Source organism: Natator depressus, chromosome 18 (genome assembly GCF_965152275.1).
Source record: "Natator depressus isolate rNatDep1 chromosome 18, rNatDep2.hap1, whole genome shotgun sequence".
Taxonomy (NCBI): domain Eukaryota; kingdom Metazoa; phylum Chordata; order Testudines; family Cheloniidae; genus Natator; species Natator depressus.
Window position 1 is genome coordinate 54,326 of NC_134251.1, and position 12,715 is coordinate 67,040.

The window sequence follows — 12,715 nt, forward strand, 5'->3', positions numbered from 1 at the left end:
TGTAACTTTACAAACAACCCCCAAAGTTCCATAGCACATAAAACACAGTGCATCTCACCCAGGATAAAAATAACATATACCCGAAATGGAAATCACAAATGCCCATATGCTCTCACAAAACAAACCTGAACTTTTCACTCTAGCATCTATCAGCAAAAGCTAGCACGGATGTGTTCTGGAAAGACTGCCTAGCCAAGTGAATAGCCTATGCATATACCAACAAAATAGCAGCTTTGGAGTCAGTTATTTAGAGGAAGTATTCAATATCAGTGACTCAAATTCTATTGGATCTGGTCTGAGTAAAATTTCTACTACAGTGCAGTAGAATATGCATATTTTAACCTTCCATGGATGGAAAATTTTAGCTAAGTCCCATTTTCTGTTTTTGGCAAATTGTCAGAGGAGCGAATGAACTTGTGGCTGAGTGTAAGGCTTGCTCCATGCTTTTCCCAGGAGTTTGGAAGGTGGGATCCATGAAGGTATATAAGCACCTCAGTCCCCTTTTTAGGGACTGTTCCAATCCACAAAGTACCCACTCTACTGGTGCCAAACCCTGTAGGTCCCTAAACTCACGTAGCACCTGTTTTTTCCTCAGGGCTACCTCCCTCGAGGTAGAAAGAGCTAGGTGTCCAGCTAAGCCCCAGAGTGATTCACAAACTGGGAGAGACAGGCATCCGGCTGCCCAAGGAGACTGATCTGGAAGGCAGCCTCTGAGCATACCTACAAGATCAGGTCCTCAGGTGAGTTCACACTAAACTGCCAAGGGCAGAGAAGCTGCCTTACAGTCTTTAGCCTAGTGGCCAGGGTACTCACCCCAGGATGTGGGACACCCTCCATTCAAGTCCTCCCCCATGAGACTGGGAGAAGGGATTTGAACAGGGATTTGCCACCTCCCATCTGAGTGCCTTAACCACTAGGATAGCGTGTCATCCTAATGCTTTCTCTAGCCCAATTAATAGCCAGATATTCTATTAATTAAAGTGGCACTACTTCAATAGGAGAGACTGCAGGAGCCCCACAGCAAAATATTCTATAGCACTGTGGTAAGAGTTCAAATCCCTGGCACCAGCATATTACACATACTTCTGAACACTATAGACTGAAATGGCCTTAGTTTGACTCAGGCTGTTTTTAAGGCTAGCATGCCCAGCACTATTCTCTGAGCAGCAGCAACCTTTGGCACACCTACCTGTGGCAGGCTGCATTCTTCACCCTCTCTCTCTATTCAGCTATGTTGGTGTATATGGATCTTATATTAGTTACCTGCAGGGCTGTTAATGTGGGGAAGTTATTGTGAGGAAGTTATTCCTCGGAGCAGCAAGATTTTTTGTCTGCAGCCCCACAGATGGAATAACGTTCCTGTCCCATTAAAACCTACACGAACGTGATCTGAGTTTTAGAGAGTTTTCATTTTTTATACTGATGCGGTGATGGAAAGTAAAGGCCAACTGCACTGTGCTATTTTACAGGTATCCCATATTATGTTCTAATTGAGTGTCATTAACATCACTTTGCCATCTCCTTGAGACACAGCTCAAAAGGTTAAGTCAGCAGTAGGCAAAATTTGAAATGAAATACATCAGACACATGCTGTTTTGGGTCTTTCCTTTCCTGGCAAGGATCATTACAAATAATCAGTGTGTAAACAGAGGTGGTCTCCATTATCAGCAGACTTCTACTAGATTTGCTTAGTGATGGCACAGTTCAGTGACTGCAACATATATGGGTGAGAGCAAGGATATCAAAACTTTGCTAGTGGTCAAGTTGTACCATCCCACAGAGAAAGCCAAGGGAGACTGCAGCCCAGCAACTGGTTGGGAGGAGGCAGTGGGATTGACAGTACTTTCCTTTTGTCCCCCTTTCCTGCAGAAGCAGTACTGACAGTGGTTAGGCTCCCCCACATCAGGAGGGTAATGCAGGCACAGAGTCTGAGTAACTACTTCAAGCAATAACAACACAGGTGTGAATATCTGCTTGAAAAGAAGAGTTCCTTCACCTCTCTCAAAACCTCCAGCTCCCTTTCAAGGAATGCACACACCTCTAAAAGGCTGTTCTCTTAGCATTAAGCTTCTCTAGTTTCTCCCTCCCACTGAGTTTCTGCCTTTTGGGGTTTGTCCCCAGATACAGTAGTTTCTACTTTCCCCCCTCACTTTGTAATTTACTAACCATGATTTAAATTGTTCTATGCACCTGTAGACTGTTTTGGTTTTCACAGATACTTTCAACTTCTCCCAGTCTAGTATCATCTGAATTTCATTAGCCTACTGTTTACAGCCTCTTTCTGACAATTAAAGGGGCGCCGACAATGTAAGTCACTTTTGTCTATTTTTTAAATCCACTCTTGTTGCTTGTAGTTATCTTTGGTTACTTGTAAAGGAATGGAGGAAAATACCACTTTTTTCAGTTTATTTTGTATTGTTCTCAGGTTTTATACCACCCTCAACACCATCATACACTCAAGCACTTTCCTATCTATCATTATGTGTCACATGAGGTTCATTCATATTCTCATCCTCATTCTAGGAGAGGATTGCACGTGCAGTGTTTTGGCAAGAGTTTTGGTTTTTCAAATGTACATGGCTGTGTATGTTCTGAGTTTATGTTAGAGAAGGCGGATGGAAGAAAATGCACCATGCATTTGGAGTGGAAGGTGATGAGGTTTTGTGATGGTCCTTAGTTCCTGCGGGAGTTCACTTCACTCAACACTGACTATACAGGGGAAACTGACTATACCAATTTCCCCAGTTCACAATGGTCTTCACAGAGAAGGAGGGGGAGAAGAGTTTTAAAGAGTGAGTGTAAAATTACAGAGTTTGGTAGGGGAGTTGGGAAGCGGGGGCGGGGAGGATATCCAAAACTCATTAACAAGGACCAGATTTCGAGCTGATGGTATCCCTTTAACAAAATGTTAAATAAAATGGGCCTCTACATTGATCCCTATGGTAATCCCACTCTCCTTCTAGATCTCACCTAAAGAATCTGAGAAAACTTCGGAGAGGAAGCAGCACACAAAACAGGGCTGGAATCTAGTTTCATTTTATTTTAGCAAACTGCATGTTCATCACTTATCAACAACTCTACATTAGGAGTTAAAGAACTCTCACTTTTTTTTTTTTTTTTTAAAAGCGCAAACAAGAAGTGAAAACTCAGGTTCTTCATCTTTTAAAAAAGATTTCAAAGTTGGATTAAAGATGACTTGTATATATTTTGGTATTAGGTAACAGATGGAGGATGTGTGGAATCGCTTACTCAAATCACGACAACCTGGCTAACTGAAACTCAGGAGATTGCCCATTCTGGGACCCCTTTGACATCAGATGGGTCAGAATGTTTTGCATTCACTCTGAGATGAGACTCATTTTCAAGGGGAACCTGTTGGTCTGAAGAGGCCAAACAAAACATCTCCTTAGCAAATCACTACAATGGCCATGCAGAGAGAAGCACCTTCAGAATTCAGTGCGAGCATTGTATATATTTTGTTTCTCCATAGAAGCATTAGGAACCCTTTGTGTTAGTTACCATGCAGGAAATCTAAGGAGAAAACTCCCGCAGTTTTGCCTTTTCACTTCAGAGTTACATTTCCCCAATGATCCTGTTCCTGCTGTGTAAAGATATAAAACTCTTTTTTGAACAAGTTCTGAAAGCAAAAACCCAAAACAAACACCATAAAATGTACAGATTACACACTCTAGAAAAGCCCTAAAATTATTGCAAAAACTAAAGACGACTTGTTCCAGGAGGAGGGCAGGCACAGGGCATCTAGATCTAACTCGGGTTGGTTTGACTTAAGTTTTCAGCTTTTCCCCATCATTCAAGAAAAAAAAAAATTAAGAAGTGTTTAAGCATTAGAACTAAAATACAAATGCACGTTGACGTTATAAAACAAGATTGTGGATTTGACCATGGGATTCCCTGACACATTGGAAAAGTTTACTTTTTTGCCCGGAGAGACTTCCTCATGGTGGATTTGCCCTTGGTAGGGGATTTCGCTTCTTTCCTCCCGCTCGCTGCTGGTTTCTTGGAAGAGCTGCTACCAGAGGGCCTCTTGATGGATGGGGCTGCTGGTCTGGCTTTTTTGGCAGGGGTTTTGACCTTGGGTGGGGGCTTTGCTTTCCCCCGGCGGGCTGCAGGGGCCTTTCTTGGCTTGGGTTTGGATTCTCTTCGTTTCACTGGGGGGGCCCTGCTCCGGGATTTTGGGGGAGATCGCATCTGCATCCTATCAGGAAGAAAGGACAAGAGAATTTAGTACTAAGGCACCAAAACTTGCCTAGAGCCCACGGGTTAATGGATATAAAATGGAGCAGATTTCAGCCTCCTTCATCTTTAACATGGAGGACCCAGCTTGCAATGATCCACTCAATTTGAGTAGCCAGACTCCCAAGAGCAAGAAAATCTTTTAAGCAAGATCACAGTGTAAAGCTCTTAACACTCCCCATGATGATCTAAGTTTGTATCTCCTTTGTTAGCATATAACCCTATGAATAGTGCCTGTCATTCAGGAGTCTGAGTCACGCAACCCAAGCATCTTAGAGCTTTCCTTTGTGTTGGGTTTGTTACTAATATAGCCACTCAGCGTAAATGTACATTTGGAGTAAGAACAGTTTCATTTGGCTTTAGAACAGTAAATACACCAGCCAGAAGAGAGAAAAGTAAACTTATCCTGTATTTATCAGATATCATTAAAAAGTCCCCAGCTTTTAAAGTGAGACCACAACCTTTCCTAAAGCACAGAAGAAACATGGAGAAGCTAAATGGAAAAAGGAAATGGACACTAAATATGGTACAAAGAATAAGAACAGGCCCATCTCAGCTTTTATGAAATTGAGTAAAAGACTATCACTGGAGTCTGGCCAGGTGCACACTGACCACGTGGGTACAGCACCTACCATGATAGAGTCCTAATCCCGACAGTGCCCATAGCCTCCAACCACAAAAAAAACTATACACCACTTTGCAAATACCTGCATCATCCCCTGCTATTCCAGTCCTGGGCCTCTCTGCAGCAGTAATGACTATCTGTGGATAATTATCCACTGCCAGAGATTGAACACTATAGAATTGGACCTCTAGCCTCCAAAGGTGAAATGCTGGCACACCAACCCACAGCATCACTAGAGTCTTCTGTAGCATATATTTAGTATTAATGGTGACTAACCAATTCTCAGCAAGTAGCCCTAGTCCTAAAGAACTTTATCACAGCCATGATAAAGTTCCAATCAATTGCCCCAAACTCTGGTTAATCATGACCTCAGTTCTTTCATGGACGATCCCATGTTTGAGTCGCCCCTGCACTATGACGTTTTGCTGGAGCCTGCTGCTGAAGAGCCACGATTCCCATGAAGTCTGTAACTGCAAGTCAGTCATACTTTTAGTATGTCATACCGGAGGAGCCCTGTAGTGAGGAGGTGTGGCTTCCCTCAGAGGGAAGGACAGGGAGGACCACAACATGCCCCCTGGTGCGCAGAACCAGGAAGGCCAAGCCTGCCCCAGGCAGGACAGGAAGAGGAAGTACAAAAGGCAGGCCCTGCAGCTCAGTTGGGCTAGAGACGCCAAGGGAGACAGATGCATCCCGCCTGCTGCTGGAACCTTTAGAGGAACCCCACCGTGCTGAGGACTGGTCAGATCTCTCTGGGCTGCTAGCTGACCAAGATGCTGAGTAGCTGTGGGGGCTGCCGCCTGAGAACTGGCCAGAGTTCCCAGGGCCACCGGCCAACCGAGACACCAAGGAGCTGCTGGGGCTGCCACCTGAGGACTGGCCAGGGCTCCCCAAGGAGACAAAGGATCCCCACATTACAGAGATACCAAACCCCAGGGATGTAGGAAGTAGCCCAGGGGAACTAGACGACCATCTGGTTAAGTGCTGGCCTGATCCTAGGTCAGCGTGTTGCGGGAGGACCACTCTGCCACTGTTAGGGCCCTAGGCTGGGATGTGGTGGAGTCAGTTGGGCCCACATCCCATGCCACCCTACCCCTGGGGTGGAAGCCTCCCCACCGTAGGCCAAGAGGCCTGTGTTGGTCTACCGTGCACTGAGCCCTAGACCGCTTTGCTGCCCTGCCCTGACTGAGGGTCCAGGGCTCAGCCTTATCGCTCTGCCCAGCCTGAGGGCCTGAATACTAGATGCAAGGTAATTCCCTGTTTTTGAGATCACTTTTACAGGTGTGTGACAGTGAGGAGGCACGGCCTCCCTCAAAGATGGACCAGTAGGGACGGCCACGCAGGCTTACAAGCCCATTAATTTTCAGCTCTATACCTTTTCTTTGGAGGTGGTTCTTCCTCCTCTGACTCTTCTTCCTCCTCAGACTCCTCTTCTGCTTCCTCTTCCTCCTCCTCAGATTCCTCAGAATCCTCCTCCTGCTGCTGCTTCTCTGGGAACAGCACACCTGGGCTACAAAAGTAATCTTGTTAACTCATGTCAAAGAATACAAAGTTCAGTGTCAGATGGCTGAAAGGGAGCCACTGATTGACCCTGCATTGCTAGGACTAGTTGCCCATTTTGTTAAAGTAAAACCTAGCTAGTTTGAGCTTCCACACACTGTGGACTTACACATGATGCTGATTTCGATGCATGCGGCTAAATATGTAGAAATCAATGAAGTGCTGCTAGGGAAGGGCCAAGGCGGATGAAGTCAAGCTGGCTGCAAATTAATGGACATGCCACAGCCCCATCTCTCCCCTAAGCAGTCCTGCCTCATGCTCTCTTACACATTGCTCCCTCCCATTGCAGACATAGCCAGGGGATGGCAGTTTAAGTCCAGGTTCTCATTGATCATGGAGCAGGTCCTAAGGGAATTCATTTTGAAGCACTTGGAGGAGAGGAAGGTGATCTTGAACAGTCAACATGGATTCACCAAGGGCAAGTCATTCCTGACCAACCTGATTGTCTTCTATGAGGAGATAATTTGCACTAGGGATACGGGGAAAGCGGTGGACGTGATTTACCTTGACTTTAGCAAAGCTTTTGATACAGTCTTCTTGCCAGCAGGTTAAAGTAGTATGGATTGGATGAATGGACTATAAGGTGGATAGAAAGCTGGCTAGATCGTTGGGCTCAACGGGTAATGATCAACAGCTGGATGTCTAGCTGGCAGCCAGTATCAAGTGAAGTGCCCCAGGGGTTGTTCCTGGGGCTGGTTTTGTTCAACATCTTCATTAATGATCTGGACGATGGGATGGATTGCACACTCAGCAAGTTCGCGGATGACACTAAGCTGGGGGGAGAGGTAGATATGCTGATGAGGTTCAACACGGACAAGTGCAGAGTTCTGCACTTCAGAAGGAAGAATCCCATGCACTGCTACAGGCTGGGAACCGACTGGCTAAGTGGCAGTTCTGCAGAAAAGGACCTGGGAACTTCAGTGGACGAGAAGCTGGATATAAGTCAACAGTGTGCCCTTGTTGCCAAGAAGGCTAATGGCATATTAGGCTGCATTAGTAGGAGCATTGCCAGCAGATCGAGGGAAGTGATTATTCCCCTCTATTTGGCATTGGTGAAGCCTCATCTGGAGTACTGTGTCCAGTTTTGGGCCCCACACTACAAGAAGGATGTGAAAAAGTTCTAGAGAGTCCAGCAGAGGGCTACAAAAATGATTAGGGGTCTGGAGCACATGACTTATGAGGAGAGACTGAGGAAACTGGGATTGTTTAGTCTGCAGAAGAGAAGAATGAGGGGGGATCGTATCAGTTCTGCTAAGCTACACGAGGCCAGGGCAGGTTGGTAATTAGAGGTGTTTTCTTAAGCAGTCTCCCAGGAGCAGTGCAGAGCAACGCTTGGGGGAGGGATAGCTCAGTGGTTTGAGCATTGGCCTGCTAAACCCAGGGTTGTGAGTTCAATCCTTGAGGGGGCCATTTAGGGATCTGGGGCAAAAATTGGGGATTGGTCCTGCTTTAAGCAGGGGGTCGGACTAGATGACCTCCTGAGGTCCAATCCAACCCTGATATTCTATGATTTGATAACTGCTTTCAACTACCTGAAAGGGGGTTTCAAAGAGGATGGAGCTAGACTGTTCTCAGTCGTACCAGATGACAGAACAAGGAGTAATGGTCTCAAGTTGCAGTGGGGGAGGTTTAGGTTGGATATTAGGAAAAAACTTTTTCATTAGGAGTGATGCACTGGAAAGGGTTACCTAGGGAGGTGGTGGAATCTCCTTCCTTAGAGGTTTTTAAGGTCAGGCTTGACAAAGCCCTGGATGGGATGATTTAGTTGGGGATTAGTTCTGCTTTGAGCAGGGGGTTGGACTAGATGACCTCCTGAGGTCCCTTCCAACCCTGATATTCTAGGATTCTAATCTTCTATGATCCCAGGCAGCTGTGCTGAAGCCATGATGGACTTGAAGATTAATAAAAGAACAGGAGTACTTGTGGCACCTTAGAGACTAACAAATTTATTAGAGCATAAGCTTTCGTGGGCTACAGCCCACTTCATCGGATGCATAGAATGGAACACATATATAGACACACATACAGATAAATTGGAAGTTATTTTCCTGAAGAGTTCAGAGTAACAGCCGTGTTAGTCTGTATTCGCAAAAAGAAAAGGAGTACTTGTGGCACCTTAGAGACTAACCAATTTATTTGAGCATGAGCTTTCGTGAGCTACAGCTCACTTCATCGGATGCATACTGTGGAAACTGCAGAAGACATTATATACACACAGAGACCATGAAACAATACCTCCTCCTACCCCACTCTCCTGCTGGTAATAGCTTATCTAAAGTGATCATCAAGTTGGGCCATTTCCAGCACAAATCCAGGTTTTCTCACCCTCCGCCCCCCCCGCCCCCCCACAAACTCACTTTCCTGCTGGTAACAGCCCATCCAAAGTGACACAAAGAGAGTCACTTTACCTGGGGTAATAAGGGAAGCAGAGCTGGAAGGTGCCACTGAAACCCTTCCCAGAGATCTGCTCCATCCAGCCATTCTTCTCACATTTCTGCAGGGTTCTCTTCAGTAGATGTACTGCGGGAAGTGAAGTAAGGGTGCGTCAGTACCTTTATCCAGCCACAAGCCCTGACCTCACTGTTCTATACAGTCCCCTTCCCCTTTCTGATGCAGTCAGCTTCTGTGTAGGACCCAGCTAAAGAGTGGCTTTAGAAGAGGTTTACTACATTTGTACTGTATGTAGAACTTACAGTGCAATCCTCCCCACAGATAATATTTAGGTAGATTCAGGTGTTGGGCCTGAATTGTTAACAAATGTTAGTTTAATCACCTTTTGGAAAGATTTAAACAGTCAAGGCTTCTTGGTGGAAATATTAAGACCAGAGACAGTTCTTTTATAAATGTTTCTAATACAACATAATTCATTTTAGTTACACTGACCTTTTGTCTCTGTTCTGTTCCAATTGTTCTTTGAAGTATTTTTGCCTTAGTTTGAACACTTCATTTCCCATCCTTTCCTCCCTTTTGTTTTCAGGTCCTTAATTGTGATCTGGCACCTTCTTAGCTCCACCTTGTTACAGTGAATTGCTAGGGCAAGATTTGAGGGGTCAAGTACCAGAAGAAAAAAAATAAGACATGTTTTTGCTCCAGTCTTTTCCTTGGTACTTGTGTGCATTGATGGAGCCTACTGCACATAAAAAGGGAACTTGCCTCTCTGGCAGATAGGAGACGAACACTGCTGGTTCAACAGTTTGTCATGAGACAGTTTTCAGTTTCAATTAGGATGGAACATTTACATAAGTTAACTTCTCTCCAAACCACTGAGAGACAGGAAAGAGCCTTTTCATCTACCAGATTCAGAAGAGACTCAGGTGGAGAAGGGAAAGAAAAACAGAATCAAAAGGAATATACTGTTTAAATTACTTGATTTATTAAGCATAATAAATGGAAAGGTACTCACTCCAGCCAGCTTCCACAATATTGCTGAAGTGGGACTTTTAAAGAGAGAACATTTCACTGTAACAAAATCATCTGGGACTAAGCCATTGTTTTATCAGCCCTCAGCCATTCCCAGTGAATAAAGTTTTAATTAAAAATAGCACTTAAAGAGCTTGCTTTATTAACTGAATGGCTCATTTCCATTAAACTATTAGCTTTGCCCATATTAGATGCACAAGAGTCCAAACCCCCCCCCCCCCCAAAAAAAAAAAAAACACCACACAAAACAAACGTATTTAAAGAAAAAACACCAAGTTTTAGAATATGCATCATAAGGCTATTTTTAAACCTGGGCAGCAAAAGAAATGCAAGGCACAAAATGACAACCATGGCAGAGCACAGAACTCCTAACATAACTCCCTGTCTGCTTCTACATCTCCTCAGGTCTCCCGCTCTAGATAGTCCAGAAAGAGAGTGAGATCATTACAGATATTTCTATCTAGTGGTAGGGGATGTAAATTAATAGATGGCATGCTGAAACGTTTCCACATACGACCAGCGGTAAATAGATGTCATATCTCCAAGCAATGATCAATGTTCTCAGGCACTGGGGATAGGTTGAATTATGTATGCCTTTAACAACCGGAGTTGAAATTTCCTATAGCAATGCTCTAAAACCAAATAATGCCAGTGCTAAATACGTATTAGACTAGCCTGGATATTCTTCCTACACCAGAGATTCAAGCTGAGTCATAGGTCAAAAGACAGTTACTCACCATGTGCAATGTGCAGATGTGTGTCCCGATGAGTACTCCATTGTAGGTGTGCTTGCGTCCATGTGCTGCAGATTGGAGAACTTCAGTAGAAGTGTCCATTAGGCCTGCACATACGCTGATCTCCCTTGTGACCTACCATGAGGCTAGTCAGTGTGAAGGGGCTAACCCTCTCAGTTCCTTCTCTACGGCAGAGTCATTGACAAGAACTCCAAGTAAAGGGGAGTAGGGTGGGTTGTGGAGCACCCATAAGGGGACACATGTCAAAGAACCACTGTTACTGCACAAGGTGAGTAACTACTATTTCTTCTTCTGGTAGTGTCCCTATGGGTACTCTACTGTAGGTGACTCCCAAGCAGTATCCCCACTGGAGGGCTGAGACTTCAGAGTAAGATCAATTACAGATGACAGTATTGTGGAGTCGAAGATGGCATTGGGGGCGGAGTCCCCAGCGATTGCATAATGTTCTCTGAAAGTGTGGACTGACGCTCATGTTGCTGCTCTACAGATCTGAGATAGGGACATTCTTGAAGAAAATGAGAAATGAAGATTGACCTTGTGAAGTGTGTACCAGTACCATCTAGAGGGGTTATACTGTGAACTTGATATCATTGTCTGCTGCAGTTCGAGATCCACTTGGAAAGTCTTTGGGCTGATATTGCTGAGTCAATGGAGAAAAAAAAAATCTAGGGGGGCTTCCTGAAAATCTTCGTCCTGTCCAGGTAGAAGGCTAGGGCTCTTGAGTGTGTTGTATAGTCTCCCTGTTGTTTTGGTGAGGCTTGGGGTAAAAGGTTGGAAGATGAATCAACTGATTGACGTGAAATGGGGAGGTTACCGTGGCAGTGAATTTCAGGTGCGGTCTGAGTGTAACCTTGTCCCAAAACAATACAGTGTAAGATGGATCTGCCATCACAGCTGCTATTTCTCCTAGCCAAGGTAATCACTATCAGGAAGACTGTTTTCACTGAGAGGTATGCAAACAAACATGTGGTCCTGGGTATGAAGGGAGGCCTAGTCAGTCTTTTCAATACCAGGTTTAGGACCCACATGGGAGTAAGAAATTGAGGAAGTAATTAGATGCAACAGCAGCAAATATCCCTCTACTGGTTGGTGGAAGGCTGTTATAGCTGCTGAGTGGACTCAGAGAGCCCTGATCTTTTTAGGGTTAATGCATAGTCTAATATATGTGGAAGAGTTGCGAATGTCAGGGAAATTTGTTGGGAAGTACACCAAATCCAAAACCTAGACCACTTTTGCAGGTAAGTATGTCATATTGAGGACTTTCTATTGTGTAATACATCTTGCACCTCCTTTGAACAGGAGCTTTCTAGGTGTTGGAACCAAGTAGGAGCCATGCCTTGAACCAGAGAATCCCTAGGTTGGGATGTAGGGTACATCCTCTGTTTTGCGAGAGGAGGTATGGAGTGGCTGGGAGAGGAATCGGCAGGCACAGCCCAAGCTGTGCCAGGTAAGGGTGCCAGGTCTGTCTCGGCCAAGTGGGAGCACGTCATATTGATCACTCCATCTCTTTTTATTTTCAGCAGGACTTTTGACAGTAGGGGAAAGGAAGGAGAGAGAGCTGGAGCGTGAATGGCCATGGTGCCCGCGTCAGGAGTGGCTATGGTAGCTCCGAAGAGAAGGGGAGAGCATACGGCGCCTGTGCCTGTCCCGTTGATACTCTCTGCTCGGCGTGGAGCGGTGCCTGGAACTCCGATCCAATGGCACCCAACCAGACAGCCTAGTGGGTGATGAAAGCGGAGGCTGGAGACTGTGCCCTGACAGGACGCTGAGCGGCGAGCAGGCCTGAGAGCGGTCCCCTGACTGGGATCTGCGTCGGGTCAGGGTCGACTGCCTGGAGCCCAGCGGCAGCTTGCCTCCTGAGCGGGGCCCGGGTGCCGGTGGTGCCCCAGGTACCTGCAGAGTCATAATGTCTTGAGCCGTCTGTAGGGCCTCCGGCGGCGAAGGCATCCCGACATACGGAGAGGCCTGAGTCGACGCAACCGGGCTGCTCCGCTTGACATGAGTCGGAGCTCTGGAGCCCAGGGGGGAACTGGGGCTGCCTCACTCGGGTCTAGCCTCGCCCCTTGCTTTCTCTCGACACCGCTGAGAAGCTGGGGCCTTTCTC

The 12,715-nt window shown here is 45.8% G+C and overlaps 1 protein-coding gene across 13 annotated transcripts in view; it reads right to left on the reverse strand.

Annotated features, from left to right (window-relative positions):
- Positions 1-3,017: 3,017 nt before the first annotated feature.
- The window catches only part of HP1BP3 (heterochromatin protein 1 binding protein 3), a 77,215-nt gene continuing 67,517 nt past the window's right edge, over positions 3,018-12,715 (reverse strand). For 5 of the 13 annotated variants that reach the window (XM_074975071.1, XM_074975070.1, XM_074975061.1 and 2 more), the window contains 3 exons: positions 8,845-8,956; positions 6,252-6,386; positions 3,020-4,216 (listed from right to left, as the gene is read on the reverse strand). In XM_074975071.1, coding sequence (XP_074831172.1) covers positions 3,931-4,216; positions 6,252-6,386; positions 8,845-8,956 — 533 coding nt within the window. In that variant the 3' untranslated portion in view covers positions 3,020-3,930. Of the gene's footprint in view, positions 4,217-6,251; positions 6,387-8,844; positions 8,957-12,715 lie in introns of all 13 variants that reach the window. The other 8 variants (XM_074975074.1, XM_074975065.1, XM_074975068.1 and 5 more) reach the window with 3 other exon arrangements.